Source organism: Alosa pseudoharengus, unplaced genomic scaffold (genome assembly GCF_046254945.1).
Source record: "Alosa pseudoharengus isolate Yale_2024_CS ecotype anadromous, Long Island Sound unplaced genomic scaffold, YU_APseudo_1.1 YU_APseudo_1.1_scf_21, whole genome shotgun sequence".
Taxonomy (NCBI): domain Eukaryota; kingdom Metazoa; phylum Chordata; class Actinopteri; order Clupeiformes; family Clupeidae; genus Alosa; species Alosa pseudoharengus.
In genome coordinates this window covers 17356533-17375889 of record NW_027468674.1, presented here as the reverse complement: position 1 = coordinate 17375889, position 19357 = coordinate 17356533, and the positions used below count along the sequence as shown (strand labels likewise).

General features: G+C 40.5%; 1 protein-coding gene across 2 annotated transcripts; it reads right to left on the bottom strand.

Moving 5' to 3' along the window:
- Positions 1–5481: 5481 nt before the first annotated feature.
- Positions 5482–18986, bottom strand: pank1b (pantothenate kinase 1b). 2 transcript variants are annotated; one of them, XM_076298019.1, is made up of 7 exons: positions 18425–18986; positions 14091–14443; positions 13214–13467; positions 12485–12661; positions 12072–12195; positions 10087–10212; positions 5482–9636 (listed from the first exon to the last, which is right to left on the bottom strand). In XM_076298019.1, the coding sequence occupies exons 1-7, from the start codon at positions 18696–18698 to the stop codon at positions 9577–9579; spliced, it is 1368 nt and encodes a 455-aa protein (XP_076154134.1). In that variant the 5' UTR covers positions 18699–18986; the 3' UTR covers positions 5482–9576. The 2 variants fall into 2 exon arrangements, with proteins under 2 accessions (XP_076154134.1, XP_076154135.1); XM_076298020.1 differs by lacking the exon at positions 18425–18986 and adding an exon at positions 17437–17829.
- Positions 18987–19357: the final 371 nt, after the last annotated feature.

Genomic DNA, 19357 nt, shown 5'->3' with positions numbered 1-19357 from the left:
TATCCTACATTTATGTTATTGTGGATATCATGAATCAAGTAAAGACAAGGTCAAATAGCAAATAGGCTATTGTATTTAGCTGGTCTATGGCTTTCGGTCAGTGGTAGGCCTAAGCTCAGGCAGATGATAAACAAACAAACAATACGTAATTTCACATATGATGAATTAATAGGTTTAAAGGTCCTGTAGAATGCAGGCATACATTAGGTAGTTTAAAATACTTTAGACGTTTTAAATTGATTTTGAAATTAGGCCTAATAGATTATTTGAAGCTTACAAAATATCGGATCGCTCTGATTTTGATGAGGCCCTCCTTTTTTGGCTTTGGAGAATTTGCCCTACACAAGTTCATCTTTAGATGTTACTCAGCTCACTGAAGTGAAGACAAATAACCTCAGAAGCTGTTAATATTGTCATTGTGAGTAAGCCCAAATGAGTTGACGGTCATATTCATATATGGTCTCTTAATTATTTCCAGAACTATATATATATATATATATATATATATATATATATCACCTGCCATCTGCCATGTTTTAGAATACTAAGACATTTGTCAATTTGTCATCAACTATTAATCCTATCTATTAGGGCATGGACATCACAAAGTTACTCAAACCAGACAGAAATCACATGCTGAAATACTATTTGAATATTAGAAATCACAGCAAGGCTGTAATCATAATATACTTTGAGGGGGACATGCCAGTGCATTTATGTTCATACGATTATGGTTGTGGTTATAATTTGTTGAACCTTCAATGGCATAAGATAAAATGGCACAAGAAGATGAGAAAAACAGTATTATTAGACATTATTGTTGAAAAGAAAACATGTACACATATCACCCAATGTGTTCATGAATCTGTACATATAATAGAATGGCAGGAACTGATTTCACCCACCATGCCCATTTGGTGCCCCAATGTTGACTCCATAGCTACAGCCTTGAATCACAGCGTCATGCCACCACACTGGGCAGCCGTGGCCTACTGGTTAGCGCTTCGGGCTTGGAACCGGAGGGTTGCCCGTTCAAAGCCCGACCGGCACGGCTGAAGTGCCCTTGAGCAAGGCACCTAACCCCTCACTGCTCCCCGAGTGCCGCTGTTGTAGCAGGCAGCTCACTGCGCCGGTATTAGTGTGTGCTTCACCTCACTGTGTGTTCACTGTGTGCTGAGTGTGCTTCACTAATTCACGGAGTGGGATAAATGCAGAGACCAAATTTCCCTCACGGGATCAAAAGAATATATACTTATACTTACTATTAGGGCTGTCAAAATAACTGATTCATTTTGATTAATTCATTTGAGAAAAAATAACTGATTAAAAAAATAGCACAGATTAATCGATTCCGTATGACCTTTGACCCTAAGCCGTTCTAGTCAGTTAGACTGTAAAATAAAAGACGGAGAAAAAAAATGTACTGCCTAGATAATTGATTGGTACATTTACTTTTAAAAAAAGGCCTGATGGTGTTGATAAAAATAAAGAGTTGATTAAAATAAAGTCCTCTGCAATGTCTGTAGCAAGGAATTTGCATATCACTGGAGTTTGTCAACTCTAAAGTCAAACATCAATGCAAAGAAATAGTGTTGACATTGAGGGGAGTGTTGATTTATTTGCATTGTGTCCCCTAGGTTATATCTGTGGCCTGAAATGCATTGTATGTGAAAAAAAACTTCTTCCCGAAGCACTTTTGAATTTATTTCCTCAGCATATTAGGTCATATTGTGGATTATTATGCCCATTATTTGAACAGTGAAAATGATAATGAAAGAGTTTTTGAACTTTAATGTCACTAATGCTGATTATTCAATGATTCATTTGAATTTAAATATTTAAAATACTTTCACAGCAAAAATTATATATGCAATAAATTTAGATTCATTAATCACAGAGTATGTAATTAATTAGATTACGTTTTTTAATCAATTGACAGCCCTACTTACTATACTATACATTGTCATAGTCAGTGAGTGCAAGCTACCAGACCAATGGTTCTCACACACTATGATTTGCATACCTGTAATCCTATGTAAAAGCGTTTCATGGAAATACTTGTTTTCATACAAAGTGTGCTTTGTGACAAAAGTGTTTGAATTTGAAGGCTATAGTGTCAACTTTACTCTGTCACTTGCCACTCCCTGGCTCAAAAAATGTTCCTCGGGCATGGCACATTTTTCCAGCTTGTTCGAACCGTTTCCAGTCAATCAATTTGTTGCTCTGTGGTAAAAGAGCTGACAATGTCATTGAGGTAAAAAAGGACAGAATGACACCATTGCTCCCTGACCATGCATTGTATGATGGAGTGGTGGTAGCGTAGTTGTTAAGGGCTAGCATGCAGTAGCCTGAAAAGATATAGGTTCAGTTTCTGGCTACCACCGTTGTGGCCTTCAGCAAGGCACTTAACCCCGAGTTGTTCCAGGGACAATGTAATATAGAATTGACATGATTATGTAAGTCACTTTGGATGAAAAGTGTCTGCTAAGTGTAAATGCAAAATGCATGCGCCTCTGAAATGTATTGTTTGGTGTTTTCAGTTGCAGGAACATCATGGAAAACCTGTGGGTTCTGATTGTGTGCTCTGGGAGTCTTCAAGGCAAGGCAACAGAAAAGCATTCTTCCTGTTCATCTCATTCAGCATCCAGTAGTCTAAACTTATCCTAAGGCAACCAACCCTTATTTCACCAAGATAAAGGTAATCCTTGATAACCTCTGAAGGACCTGATGTATATGGGCCTTGAGAACCTCATAGTCTGGAACACATACTGTAGTCTTAAGCGATAGAAACCTGATCTAGGGGAGTGGTGCCATGAGAAATCAAGGTAGTTCAACTTGAATCTCTCTCATGTGCAGAAAAAAACACACCTAAACACACCACAACTAAACCTTTCCTAGGGCAGTAAGTGGGGACAGATTTACTGATCCTGTTAGTACAAGTTGTGTTGTTTTCAGCACATTCCTTTTAGGAGTGTAGCCAGTGCAATGCGCACATGTACCCCGACGTGTTACGAGCTCCACAGCACCCCCACTTCATCCAGCCTCGTGCGAGAATAATCTGTGTGTATAATGTTGAGCCTATGCTGTACAGTACGCCTTGGGTGACCTGTACAAGAGCTGGGCAAGCCAATAACCTAGCAAAGCAAACCCAGAATCTAAAGGCTCAAACAGAACATTAAAGCCAGAATCCCAAGAAGGTCAGGGGGCTGCCGCCATCTTGTCCAGGGACATTATTTGCAACCCTATATGACTTGGCCCTAATATAAAACAAGTTAATTTCCCCTTTTGTTGGCTTATTACACTAACACAGAATTCCCCCTTTTGTCAATTTCCAAACAATTCATTGATAACAGAACAAAAAGGGTCATGTTCGTTTGCATAACAAAGCATAGTGCAAAACTAGGAGTTCCAGGACATCTATCCATATGGAAAGAGACACAGTTCAGCTTATTACAGTCTCAGTATCATAAAAATGAGTTTGAAGCCATCATTTCAAGGAAACATAACTACATTGTGTCGCATTATTTTATGTTGATGTGCTTTGCTCTGATTGGCTGGTATACACCAAGACAAAAAGAGATATGACACCCCCTTAATTATGGATGCAGTCCAGTAGATGCCTGTGCCACAGGACTCGATATGGAGAGATCTCAAATGGTGAGGGCCGTTGTTCAGCTTAAGCTGTGTGGGTTCTTATTCCCGACCTACTGCAACAGAAACCTCTTTTGCACAGCGCTACACATTACGACAACTCGTCCTCAGCACCAGCTGGCAAACTATCTACAGGCAAAGTGTCAGCAGGAAGGCACATACTGATCTTTTGCAAAGGCCAACCCTAGAATGGCAAAGTCCTACTTTAGCAACAATCTTAGTGTAAGAAATATCTGTTAAACTTAGCAGTCATCCGTACAATTGGCAAAGTGTCACTTGCAGGAAGATGAGAGAGGAGGAGAGCACATATTTCTTGTTTTAGTATTTATTTGTTTCAGAATTCATTATTGTATTATGTTTGTATGTTTAGATGTCACATATAACAATATTATGAGTTTCATCTAACCTAAATCAGAATGTATGTAGCTAGATGAACCAAACAGACTGTGTCCAAGGCTGCTTAAACGTGTTACATACACAACCTGCTGCGCGACAATGTGACGTCAAAATGACGTAGATTTTGCTGGCGTGCCAGGATTTGAGCTGGCTCTGTTGTGGGTGCTGAACTGGAGTGCATCACTTCAATATCAGACTAAAGGAGCCTGAACAAACTAATCAACATCTTAGACAATGACTGTCATCCGCTCAACAGCACTATCATAAAGCAGAAGAGTTTGACCAGTTGGAGACTACTCTCACTGCCATGCACGACTGACAGACTGAGTAAGTCATTTGTCCCCAGGGCCATACAACTCTTCAATGCTTCACCAAAGGGAAGATGAGAGATAGACTTCTCTGAATAGTCTATCTGCCTCTCCACCCTTCTCTGCATAGTCTATCTGCCTCTCCACCCTCTCATACACTTCCACAACCTCCTATAACAATGTTGTGTAGTGACTGTCCACTGTTTTACTGCTTACATTGTCTACACTATTTTTACTGGCTATATTAGCCCACATGCACAACCCCTCCCTCCATCCCCCAGTCTGGACTGTGGTCTAACTTCATACTTGACCAATGGATGATACCTTATTACTTCAAACCGGTACTGCTGTTATAATTCTTATATTACTATGTTTTCAAAACTATCATTGTACTGCTGTTATAACTCTTATATGACTATGTTTCTCTTATACTGTCCATATAATTATACTATAATTCTTCTATTACTATGCTTACATTTGTCTCTTATATTGTCCATATTTAATGCTGGTCTCTTATATTGTCCATATTTAATGCTGATCCATAGACTTTATACCTTCACTGTTGCACTGTTGGACTTATGTAAGTTACGTAAAAGTAAGTTTAAAATTCCTACAGCAAGAGTCCTATGACATTGTTTTGTTAGGAGAATGAAACCATACAGCTCTTCTATTAGGTTTACCACTTACTCTGAATTAACTTACCCAGGTTTGTCACTAAACCACGTACTTGGAATACCCCCCTAACCTCTAGACCACCACCACAATATTTGATACAAAGAGGTGTATTTGTCACATACATCGCAATACTAACGTAAAGCATGTAGTGAAACTTCATTTGGTGTTCAACTTTTTCTGTGCAAGTGTGAAGAAAGAAAGATCAAGAAATATTTTAATAAATAACAAGAGAGAATAAAAAGTGCAGTGTGTGTACAGTCCATGTGCAAGTGTGTAAAAAAAAATAGAGCACCACCAATTCTGGCCTTAATTTTAACACACATTATAAAACATTGATTTTGCCTTGCACGTTTATGAGGATATATTTTTATGTTTTATTAAGCAATCATGTTGTATTATCAAACTAGTCGATGGTCAAACTACGTAAAAGACCATTCAAGCACAACACAGGTGAGTCATGATGCATTTAATGAAAATATACAACATGTTCAGACAGACAGGGAGAGCAGAGCAATAGACTTAAAGAGGAAGAAAAGAAAATCATGACATTGATGATTAAAAAATACATGAATAAACACTTCATTCCTCATGGTATTACACCTCAAAATCTGTTTTAACATGTAAACACCCATCAAACATCAGGATACTTAAGTAGGCCGGTGTGTCCCAACACTAAAGGGCTTTATAACCAACACCTGTTTACTCAGGCACCGTTATTGTTGTCTTGTTTTTGTTTTTCGGAAAGGTGCCTGGCCTTCAGGCCATGGAAAAGTACACACCAAACTTTGCACAGTACTGCACGTCTGGCTCTGAGTGAGGTTACAGTGTGAGACTGCTGCTTCACGACAGCTTTTCAGATAACAGGAAAACCTGCCGTGAGCAGAGGTGGAGACATCCCGGCTTCAGGAAATAAAAGTCCTACCACATGTTTGTCCCAACCAGTCACTTCAGTGGCTGATCTTAATTTGCATTGTAGTGCATGGGCAGAGGGAGTACAAAGCAGCACTTTTACTTTCTGAAGCCGGGTTAGAGTGCCTCTGATCACATGGAAAAAAAAAGAAAGTAACTGGAATAAACCCCATCAGCAAGAAAACTGCAAAGCCGCTGCACTTCTGAGGCTAATGTTTGCCGCCAGGATGAGCGGCCATATTCATTCATGCCGAACTAAAGTAAACAAAGAACCATTTGCCCTGGGGGAGGCCCGGCAGACCCGCGAGCCACTGTCCAGTGCCTTATGGTCTGGTTTTCAGCCATATCGCAGACCGCTCTTGTGGGTAAAACGAAAACCTCACTAACAGCCTGGACAGTGATGAATGACAACACAAACACTGTGACCACAGAAGACAGAGTGTGCAAAGCCACATTCCTCACCATTTTCATGCTCCATCCCACCCCAACCCCACTCCACCTCATGGGTTAAGTTACAGACGTAATTAAGTTTAAGCCTCTGGTTTGATGCTGAGGGGTTTATACTGCTCCCACCGATATGGTTTCAGTGTGACGTGCTAAACACTGCTTTTAACTCGTGCCCATCACAGGGCCGCCGTGTCTTACGCAGGAACACAAACAAAGAGTACATGCAACAAGGCAAAGGAACGTGAGTAAGACATCTGGGACTGACATCGGGACAGTGGCTAGGACAGAAGAAGGGGATATTGTGACGTCTTTAAGGAAGACACAACATGAAGAAAAATACAGTTCAAGCTGAATGAACGAAGGCACCCCGTTTAAAAGCTGGAAGAGTGTCTCAAAGAGTTAATGTTTGACTCTATGCAGTTGCATATATGCAAGAATTTGTACCACTCCATAATAACAACAGCCAACAAGATGTTCAAAGCCATTTTCCTTAATAAAAAAAACACAGATTATACATATCTGATAAATATACCTGCACATTAAAAACTACCATATATGACATTTTTCAGTCAATCTTTCGAAATGATCAATAACTAAATAATTAGCAGCATAGCTACTCTATTTATCATTAGTTTATCTGCATTTGCAAAGAAAGATTGTATAAACGTGCCAGTTATTTTATTATTAGAAAATCATGGATAAGTCAGAAACATAAGCAGTAGCATCACAGCAATTATGAAACTAAAGCTTTAAAAAAAAAAAAGAAAGACCGTTGCTATTGTGTTACACAATTAAACCAACTTCAACATTATATAAAGCTGCATAAGGCAATAAAGGGGACTGGCCATAGAGAAACAGAAAAGGAGACTAACAGACATAGACAGTAAAGGAAGAGAAAATAGATAGTAAGAGAAAGAGAAGAAAGTTAAATGGATATATAGAAAGTTTGATAGAGGTAGCGAGAGATAGCGAAGGAAAGAGGGACCTGGTTCTATTTAAAAGTAAGACAAAAATACTTTCACTGACAGATTCATAGTGTTTGGCTAGTCTCACTCCAGCAGATGTAGAGTTTTACTGGCTTTTACCAAAGAGTGTAAAAGTAAATGATACGCAGGTTTCGTATGGTCACTAAGACATCCTGTAAGGAGTGTAAAACACTTGGGTGACAGCTTAAGATTCTTCAGTTATATCTTCTTCATATATTACTTTAAACCAACAAAGTGATTGTTTTCATATATTGCTTACAACAATCCTGTTGGAGTGATTTTGACTGGGATGATGGATATTGGCCATATATATATTCATATTTAATGGCTTAAGGTTTGTTTTCAATTGCTGAAGTGAAGCTATTTACAATATGCTTGAATTCTTTTCTGATTTACACCAGAAAGGCAACATTTAGATTCAGTGACTTAGAATTGCTACCGGGACATTCCCATGAACCTGTCATTTGTTAAAAGTCCTGTAAGATATACTTCATGCCAACCATTTATGTATGTATATCATGTATATTAACCAGATTTTAGCTGTAATGTCAGTTTGGAAAACCCAAACTAGGCTTGTAGACTGGCATAGAACAAGACAATTTGGAATCACCCCAGCCACAGTGTGAAGGGGTACGCTTCAGGGTCGTAGAAGACTGAGGTAGGGAGAAGAATAATGCAATTTTGTTTTTTTGACTATAAGCATTTTAGGCAGATTATGAAATCACTGAAATTAGGATTTGTTTTCCTGCGAATCAAGATCTACAAAGCTCATTTTTTTATGCACTACTCCAGTGACTTGCAGCTTTTCGTTTGTTCTCGGAGATTTTCCGGTTGATTTAACATTGGTTGATTATAGTAGTTTATATAACATTTTGGAATCACTGCCCAGTTTATATGATAAAGCATTTGTGCACAGCTTTGCTCAAGACTGGCAAAGGCATTTCTCTCTTCCGAGTCAACTCCATTAAAAATACTTTTGCGTCCCACTCCAATGCATTTCACCCTGCACAGAATACATTTGGCTTTATGGGACAAGGTGGTTGAGAAGAAGGAGGGGGGAAGGCATTATGAAGAAGGGTTTAAAAGGTCAGTTTAAAACAAAAAAATGCAGATTAGCTCTTTACAGGCCATGCAACAAGCAGCATCTCATTTCTCACCATAGACGTTTGTTTCTGAATCTTTTGGCAAGAGTTCAACACTAAACTTGAAAGCTATAACTCTAACCCTAGTTAAACATCCCTAAAGGCCATGACTGCCTTCATCTTACAGTAGGCTAGAGTTTAAAACAGACTCAGTCCAGCATGGACAGGAACCATAACAGGGTTCAGGAACTATATGGGCATGGAAGTACAGTTAAGTACGGTTGAAGTCTGGTGTTAGTCTGGCTTTGACCGGTGTCTTTTGCTCATACACCGCCAAATTGCCATGTGAGTTAATGGATACTCAGTCGCTGTATACGTGACAGTTGATTTTGTGAGACTTGCACTGAGGACACATCTCTTAATCGAGAGTCACTGTTTGGTCCATGTCAATCATTGGACGTGCATGGAGACGGCATTCTAGGTAAAGTAGGGAGGCAAATATCTTTTTTTCTTTAAATAAAAACACAAAAGTATTTACAAGCAAAAGTCTCCTGCATGAGTGACTAGGATGAGATGTTTGGTAGCACTGTAGTTAGCTCTATCGTTTATGATGAACTGATTCTGACTGAAGACTGCATATAAGCGGCACGTTGGACCGCAAAAGCGGAATGAAAACCTACTACTGTACAATAATTTTTAGGTCCATTTCCTACGAAGTGGTCAGAGAGTTAGCACAAAAACAAAAAACAAACAAAAACAAAACAACCAACAAATAAACAAAACAAACACAAGTGAATCAGTAGGTTCTGGCTTTCGAGGACACTGGTAAGAAACACATGGATTGTTATTTCTCTACAGGCAGTACCAGGAAGGCGTGCTTCTCAGCAGCAAAATAAAAAATAAATATTATTTTTTTTTCTCTCCTCTAAGAGACCGTTTACATTAATTAGTAGTAAATCCGACTAACAGTGAGGAGGGAAAGAGGCAATGATGTTAGACAGTTACATCATTTTCAAAAATGGCTTCTCCCCGATAGTGGCTTTTCCTGACACCATTTAAGCAGCTTGTCATGTTAGGGCTTGGAACCTCACAAACTGGTTCCTATTGGTTCTCCTTCATGTTTTACAGGTCATCGGTCATCCTTAGTAACTCAAGAAAAGCGCCGACAGCCCCAAAATAGCCCTGCAGATGTGAGAAAGGAATCCGTTCAGTTCACCTAAAGCACAGCTGGTAACCATGCCATGGTCATACTGTGAACACATGGCGTTAAAAATACATGTACCGAATATATGTACACCTTACTATACATTGGTAAGATAGAACGGTAAATTGAAAATAACATTTATCTGCCATCTTAATTGTATTACAGCACTAAACCCACAATATTTAGACCAATATTATATTATAGTGTAGTATATAACAATATATATATATATATATATATATATATATATATATAGTATAGTATATAACAAATATATATATAGTATAGTATATAACAAATAAAGCAAAATAGAGAAATTATCACAAGAATCGTTTTTGACAATTTTTGAGCTACACGTTAACACAATTAGTCATAGTTATTAGTCATGCTTTAAAAAAACAAAACAAAAACAGTTGTACTAATTTTACCTCATGTTCCAAAAAGAGGGCTTTAAGCTGTCCTTTTGACCAGAAGTCCATAGCATAGGCTAGCAGCTTGGTTGACACAGTATTGATTCGCAAGAAGTTGCCCACAAAAACAACTCTTTCAATATTCTGGAATAAAAAATATCACTTGTCAATATTTATGTCACATATTTACCACATTTCAGCAAGAGAGATGGTTCACAATTTGACTCTGAAACACAACAGCAAGTAAGCAAAAAAGGTTTGACTGCCCCCTAGTGTTAAATATGATTGTTGACTGTAAGTAAGTTTTGAAGCATCTTCTGACCACATTTACAATTCTAAAGCATTTAACTATAGCACAAACGTTAACTAACAGGTTTAAAAATGTAAACCACACTCATTGTGTCAAAGAAACCAATTGAGTAAAAAAAAAACGTTTTGTCTTTATAACATCACCACACAAGTTAAGTACTCCAGAAACTAGATTATTTTTTGTTTGTCTCCTGTTGTGGGTTCTGTGCGCTTTGATAGCCCTGTACAATGCTGCTTGATCTCCATGGCTACAAGGCAACACTGTAAAGAAGCTGAAAGCCCACAGAGTGACTGTCTGCCTGGGCCTGGGCCTTGGCCACACACCGCCACTTCGGCCCCGGGCCCTGACGTCAGGAACAGGTGTTGCTGGAACAGCAAACCTGTTTTTCCAGGTAGACACCATTCAGAGAAATAGGAGCCCCCTGCCACCCCACCCCCGATTGTTGGAACGCTGGTGTGACGGAATGTAACGTTTGTGCTACGCTGGCACCAATTATGTCAAATGATAAGAGCTTGAATGCTATGTCTACGTGAGGATATGGTAACAGGAAATCTGCCAAAGGAACTGCAGTTTTGAATAGTGTTTACTTGTTACTACAGAAAAGCACATTAAATTCCCACAAGGTAATTAACGAAGTATTGTGTCAGTCTGAAGTCAATTCCCAATGAAGTTCAAAACTAATAGATATGGTATAACATAAAGACTGTGCAAGCATTTTTTAATGATATACTCAATAAACATATATCTAAATTTACTGCAGAATTGAAAAAGCTCACAACATAATAAATAAACAAAATGCTTTTTTCACAGTGCCATAGATGACGTGTATTTCTCTTTGTACTTTTCTGCTTTACTGCATTTTACCACTCTATTGTTTCACATTAAGAGAGATGTGACTGTCCTTCCAGGAATAAGGGGGGAGGATCGCCAAGTAACTCACAAATCAATACTGTCACAATACTTTGTCCATGATAATGATAATATCACGAGTCAGTGATTCGGAAATACTACAATACATTACAAAAGATGCACCTACAATACATCATGATATCCGTGTTTAATGAAGAGGAAAAAGGCAAAAAGCCTGAATTGTGTATGTATTCACTGCATCTCACAAGGGACTTGAAACTGCATAAATTGCAGAGTGTTCTAGTTAAGTGGCCCTTAATTTGAAATAATATTATAAATTATTAATATTTTTTTAAATAATAAAAAAACAAATATGTGAGAGGCAAGAGGAAATTCCTGAAATTCTTGAAATTCCTGACATAATAAAGCAATAAGCCCCAAGAGACCTTAGGTTCCAATGGCACGATGTTTAAACCCAGAGTGTCTAAATCCCCCCCCCCCCCCCCCCCCCCCACCGCAAGATTGCATATAATAATAATAATGGTTGCCAAGCAACGTCGAAATGCAACAACTCTAACTTTTGTATAAATTTGTCGTAGCGCAGTAATATAGAAATAAAATGCGGTCAATGTGAAGGGTTGTGCTGGGTTCTACAACGACATCGAACACGTGTCAATCATAATTAAGGACCATAACCAAAGATTCTAGAACAGAGCTCTGTTCTAGAATCTTTGACCATAACTATATGTTTTAGAATGTCTGATTTACCACAGCGTTCTAGTGCGGGAAGAGATATGGAACGGAACATACACACACACACACAAACAACAGGTGGTCCTCGTACCTCATTGACGGCGCACATGCGCGCCAGCGAGCCGATGTTGTTGGTGATGGTGACGAGTGTGGCTCTGGCCAGGTCCTCTTTGCTGATGCTATCGCGTTTCTCTTTACTCATCATGTGGCCAAAGCTGGGGACAGATGGACCAAGGTGAGAGAGAGAGAGAATGAGAGAGAGACAGAGGGGGAGACAGAGAGAGGGAGAGAGTGGGAGAGAGAGAATTGAATGGAGAAATGTAAATAGTTGGATAAGAAACCTTTTTAGTAACTGTTGTGTTAGCTCTATCAATATTGAAACATTATAAGCTCAGCACAACAACAATGTCATATGGGCATGATTCTAGTTACCAAAAGAACAGAATAAACAAATTAACACAAAAAGTTGAAACCAGTAAGCAGTCTGTTAAGTACTCCTGTTACCTGGAGGCAACAGCGGCCCCCTGGAGACCAAAGCGCTCATAGTCTCCTCCATAGATATCCTTCACCAGCTTGTCCACGTTGGAGCTGTCCCCTTTGGCGGCCATTTCCAGAGCCTCCTCGAACGTCTCACAGCCTGTTAACAGGCAGCACAGACCCAGGAACGTCCCCCCTCCCAGACTGTTGGGGGAACAGGGCAACGGTTACAGCTTCAGATACAACCATGCTTTTATCCAATGTGGGGAACAGAAAATAAAGACCTAATCATGGTGGCATATAATACTCCTATTAGTACAACAACTACTACTACTACTACTACTAGTGCTACTACTACTACTACCACTACTACTACTACAACTACTATTACTACTACTACTACTGCTGTTACTACTACTACTACTAAAGGATCATGGGGGAACAAAGTTCACAAATTCCCCCACTAATTCTCCTACTTCAGCTATGTGAATTTCAGTAAATATGTAAATGAATAAAAACATGATTTATTGTTAAAATACCACTTTATTTGTAGTGAAAAATATCTTGGGCAAAGTTCATATTCAAGATATCAAGCAACACACACACACACACACACACACACATACACACACACACACACACACACACACACACACGCATACACACATGTTAGGCCATCCAGTGAGAGAGGTTACTGAAACAGGGTTTATTTATTCAAATGACCCAGAGCTAAAAATAGCAGAAGCATCAACCTACCTGGTCCCGGTGACCCGCTTATAGTCGTCCTTGGAGTGGACGGCCAGGATGCTGACCCCCGAGCCGATGTTGACCAGCAGCATGGGGAAAGGGTTCTCCAGGCAGCACGGCCGCTTGACGCAGTTCTCAGGGTCTGAGGGGTTCTCGAAGAAGTAGCACTCGGGGTGTCCGTTGAAGCCCACCGAGTCAAGGTAGAGCAGGCCGTTGATCATGCAGTCCAGCTCGTCCAGTTTCTGGAGCTCCAGGTTGGCGATCTGCAAGGGACGACATGAGGGAGGAAGAAAATGGTCAGATGATGGACAGAGACAGTGTCCAGACAGGGTAAAACTGTATTTTGCACATGTACATGTATTTTGGCAAATACGTGATTCATAGTGAATATGAATAGAGACTGCATATATTTCAAGGAATACCTATTCCAATATAATGTCAGCATGGTAAAAAATAGTGGTTGGCAGTTTCGTAAAACCACAGAGAATCAATAACAATTTAGCCAGCTAAATGTGTGTATGAGGACCAAACTCGTGCTGACTGAGTTTCTCATTTGTGTTAGTAGAATGAGAGCAAATTTAGGAACTAGTCCTCGAAAGTCCTCCTCGAAAGTCTTATTACCTTGAACGTCTGTAACAAACAGCACCTTGTGTGACTTGTGCAGGAAATCCTTTGTAACTCTCCCTGCCTCCGCATACACACACACACACCACACACACACACACACACACACACACACACAGGCAGACAAGACAGACAAGACAAACAAGACAGACGTGGTGCGCGCACACACACACACACACACACACACAAACACACACACACACGTACAAAGAGACACACACACACATGCATACACACACACATCTGTGAGGGCGCCACACACCATGCGGAAGTCGTCCTCGAACTTGTAGGCGCCTCCGCCGGTGGCACAGAGCGTGGTGTGGAGGCTGGAGAAGTTCTTGTCGCGGCCCATGTGGATGAAGCCAAGCATGTCGTGCGTGGGGAAGCGGATGAAGTGCAGGTTGCCCGTGCGGCCACAGATGGTCAGGTTGCACAGCTCCAGGTGGACGTCGCGGATGCCTGTGTCGCCGTAGGCCACGTTGGAGGTCAGGTAGCGGCGGATGCTCTTCAGGCTCTCCACCTCCTCCTGCTCCTCCTCCGCCGTGATGTCCTTGGGCTCGAAATAGACCAGCTTGACCAGTGTGCCGCCGATGTCCATCCCGAACCAGGGGAAGGCTGCAAGGAGGAAGAGATGGATTGTCATTGTGACCGTTGATTCAGCTTGGTTAAAGGAAAAAGGAATGCATGTGTGTGTGTGTGTGTGTGTGTGTGTACACTGAAAAGGGGAGAAGGGAGTTGTTGCCACCTGTAAAAGTGGAGCGTTTTTGTCTCCATGGAAAACAGTGGCTTAAGTGGACAGTGCCGTATGGCCATTGTGAAACTACCATTTTTTTTGTGAGTGACAATGTCTAACAGACGATTGTTATCGATCATATTTCAAAAATTCAAAACAATACAAAATACCCCCAGAGTCATAATTATTTATGGTTATAATTATAAATCTTACAAAAAGCAATGCCCTAATCCCTTGCAGTTTAGCTGACCGCAGTCAGAATAAAACATTACTCAACAGCTTGACACACTCACAAACCTATGCCACTATATTCTAGTAACATGAGTACAGTATGTACCAGCAGTAGCAGATACAATGTTAGATTAGATTAGATTAGGTCAGATTCAACTTTATTGTCATTGTGCAGAGTAGGAGTACAAAGACAACGAAACGCAGTTTGCTTCTAACCAGAAGTGCAAAAAAAGCAGAAAAGTGCAATGTGATATACAAAACGGTGTGCAAACCCACCATGACACTGATTTGTTTCCGATCAACCAGATATGATTAAAACTCATTAATCCGCACGTAGCAGCCCGACCCCGCAGATCAAACCCGCAGAAACGGCTGGTCTGTGTGTCGAACTCATTAAACGTTCAACTGGCAGCAGCACATGTAGGTGAAAGGTGTGTTTACTCCTTGTGGTTAGGCTCAGAGTACAAAGTACTACTCAGTCACTTACACAGATCAGTATGGACCCTTACAATACAACAATAAAAACAAAAACAATGCCTCTGCATTAAGATAACATATGGAATGTTAAAACGGAAGCCTTGTGGGGCCAACTACATGTATGATGCTGATAATGAAACTCTCTTGAAAGGGTCTATACAAGCCCACTCACTCACCAACACACACACACATAGTCAATCGTGCTCACTGGCTTCATTTGGGGGAGCATCCTAGCCCTTTTTGATTTCAGTTACATGATTTCAGTTACATAGAAATACCTAAAGACTTCCAACTTTTTGGTACCATAGTCTTGCGCTCCCTCTCTCTTTCTCTCCGTCTCTACATCTTTCGCTCTCAGTCTCTGTATTATATGGGGGTACCAGCTGTCCCCTGGCCTAAATGTACACAGTTCAGTAAGTATTACGTACTCAGTCACCAACATACATCTCTGTACACACTACACAGTCAATCATGCTCATAACCTGTATTTCAGGAGAGCAACCTAACTCATTTTTTGTGAGTCCTGTAACATAGCAATGTCTAAAGACGTCCAGGTTTGGACCTCCCAGACAACTTTGCCACGTGACAGCCTAACACTATACTCTCTCGCTGTCTCTCTAACTCTCTGTCTCTGTACAGTACATGTGCATAACAGTTGTCACCTGGAATAGGGCGAACAACAGTAGTCTCTCACAGGGGTGTAGTTTACGTGATACGCTGGACTACACAGCATACCCACTTAAAAAGCATCGGTATCTCAGTATACCCACTTAAAATAGGCAAGGATACGTATTAACATTTGGGGTTGATCACAGTATACCCACTACAGCTAACAAGACTACATCACAGTATACACACTACAGCTAACTAGACTACACCACTGGTCTCTCCTGTAGATTGTGGACATTATGCATTGAAAGGACAGAACATGATTATGTGTTTAGAAGCAACGTTTATAATATGCCAATGATACATGTAGCTGGCCAATGAAATGGTGTAGATCAGTGTTTCTCAAAGTGTGGTCCACAAGCTATCCCAAGTAGTCCGCGAGCAGACGTGGTAAAATATAATAAAGATGAAGTGTTTGCAATATTGAACCAATTTGTTCTGCAACACAGCCTAGGTAAACTGTGCCTGTTTAAATCATATGAATCCTCTGACACAATAAGCAAGGTGCAAAGACAATACTTTTTTTTATTGGTTAAGTGGTCTGAAAAAGTTTGAAAAAACACTGGTGTAGATGAAAATGATTGTGGCTTCGTCCCTACCTTGCTATAATCATTCACAACCTAATCTACCTTGTCTACAGGTTGTCTTATGTAACAGACCTGCCCTGCTGTACTTATGACATTTTGCATTCATTTGCCTTTCAGCGGTTAGATTCATGGAATCAGCCTGGTTTGCCCTGGCAAATCCGGAGACGTTTGCATTTTTGCAGCAGTTGCATGACCAGACTGCCGAGTTGTACTAGCCCAGTCTGTGTTTTAAAGCAGTGTTTCTCAAACTTTTTCAGACCAAGGACCACTTAACCAATAAAAAAAAACTCACGGACCACCTAGCCTAAAAAAAAAAAGAGTAGACCTACTGTATTTCAACAGTATATTACACAATAGGCCTACTCACTGGACCACCTTGCTTAATGTCTTTGTACCTTGCTTATTATGTCAGAGGATTCATATGATTTAAACTAGCATAGCATAGCCTACATAGGCAGTGTTGCAGAACTGTTTGGATTTACATACAAGTTGGTTTAATATTGCAAACAACTCATCTATATTATATTTTATCATGTCTGCTCGCGGACCACTTGGGATAGCTTGCGGACCACCAGTGGTCCCCGGACCACACTTTGAGAAACACTTTTTTAAAGAATACCGGTCAGTCCACATTAACAGAAACTCGGAATGGTGACCTCTTGGCTGAATTACGGCACAGTGCACGATTCAGACACAAGTTACAATAGGCCTCTCAATAGACTGTCGCAAACAGATACTTCTGCGTTCAAAAAGTGAGGGCTAGTTGGCCAATGCATTCTGTTAGTGCGCATTTGCATCGTGATAACTTCTCCCAAATAAATTGACAAACGAATGTGGTAGCCAAGGCAAGAATAAATCCAATCATTGATCAGGCTATATCGAACCAATTTGCGTAAAGGCAATTTACATACCTGGTTTCTTCACGTCCAAGATTTTCAGTATCATAGCTGCAGTGCGCACACGCTGAGGTGACTCTAATAACTACTGTCACGAAGGTGTAAACTTCATGGGCAAAGTTGTACCAACCGGTTAAGAACCATCATTTCTAGAAAGTATGCAATAGCGTATCTGACAGAAGACGGGAGTTCGCGCTTCTTCGACCAGCCCCCAAAACAAGTATACTGCTCTCATTGGCTATAGCCGCAAGTTCGACGAATCAGCAAGAACTTAACACACCGTCTGACTATGAGCCGCCCAATGAAAAGACACTATCGAAAACACCATTTATTTCCCAATACAAAACCATCAAAGACCCCAGGGGTCTGTTTTGTCGTTCGACGCGATAGGTTTAATAAGACATATCAAGAACCTTTTAGAAGACGCAAGGAGCACGATGTGACTTCGGTTATTTGGTCTATAGCCTAGTTGTGAGAGAAGAATGACATGTCGAACCTTGCTTTGGAATTTGATAGCTTGTATCAACGCCACCAGAACTGACTGATAATGTAGCTACCGAGAGATCTTTGAACCGAGCAGCATCTCTGGTCCACAGTTTCAATAGGCCTACATCTTTATCTTATTGGGGATGCCTGAGAAAACAGCGCAAAATAATATTAGGCCTATAGTGTGATGTTATCTAGGCTATTTTTGTATAAGTGAAACAGAGAGAAAACATTTTCAAAGGTCTTTATAACTACCGATAGTCTTCATTTTCAAGGACAGCAAATAAATAACAGTGGTAGTTGCCGCCACGATTAATGTAGACTAATTTCATGTTAAAAGGCCTAACCGTCGCCTATGCGTTAATGTGCCTTGACATTTCATCGGCTTTTAGGTCATTAAAGAAAATGAACAGCTGGATGAAATCCAAACACATCGCCCATTATTGTTTAAGGTTCCACAAATAATATATGATGTGGTGTTTGCATCAACAGTGGCGTAAAATCACATTCAACTTACGAGGTCTGTTCTTTTTGCCCGAGTCCATTCTCCTTCGACGCCTGCATCGTTTTGCTGGCGATCCATTATTATGTACGTCCGGGTGGTGAAGATGGTGGATATTTTCGATGCCGCTATGGCTACTGCTGTGACTGTTCTCACCCCCACTACCTTTAGACGAATTGTGCCCTATGCCTCCTCCGTTGCTTTGTTGTGCTGGATGAAATCCATTCACTGTGCCATTCAGGTATTGAGAACTTGTTCCGTTCGGATCATTAGCTTGGTCCTTTTCCATATTTACTCAAAACGAGCGAAAATAGGAAACCCGAATGCCCACACGATTCTTGCCCACACTATTCTTATTCGCCGCCTCGATCTGACTACGCCGACGACCTAAAAATCATTTAGGACAGGCCTATGAGACGATGTAAAGACAGTGTCGTTTTTATGTGCCCCGTGTAAAAAACGGAAACAGTCAAAAACTGAACGATGGCAACGACTGTTCCAGTTAAAACACTCGGTCGGGGTCACTGTCGGTCATATTTCTTTTACTCTCCTGTCTTCCTCAGCTTCCGAGTGTAAGGGCCGGTATGTTACGTCATCATACAGAACAAATATCCACACCCCCTTCAAGGACGTCACATCACCACAATTTGTTCTTAAAGCTTGCAAACACAAGAACTGATTCAGCAAAGTACCTCAAACCTATTGTCCAGTATTTAACCTAGCCAACGTTCGCTGGACTATGAATGATGCTTAAAATTGGTTTGTTCACCCGTCAGTCTGGTTGTGGGCCCACTCGCCCACACAACAAAGTTTGTGAAGACAAAGGCTATTGTTAAGTCTACCTCTTCATTTCAAAGGCTATTGTTAAGTCTACCTCTTCATTTCAATGCGGTTGAATAAAACATATTTTGCATAATCATGTAGCCTATACCGTTTTTCTTTCTTATT

What these genes read in the sequence shown, in the direction of transcription:
- pank1b (XM_076298019.1), bottom strand. Translation starts at nt 18,698, where the DNA reads ATGGAAAAGGACCAAGCTAATGATCCGAACGGAACAAGTTCTCAATAC. An exon ending in AAGCGGGTCACCGGGACCAG is followed by an intron (nt 12,662 to 13,213) that starts GTAGGTTGATGC and finishes TTCCCCCAACAG; the next exon opens with TCTGGGAGGGGGGACGTTCC. An exon ending in CCCTCTTTTTGGAACATGAG is followed by an intron (nt 9,637 to 10,086) that starts GTAAAATTAGTA and finishes TCACATCTGCAG; the next exon opens with GGCTATTTTGGGGCTGTCGG.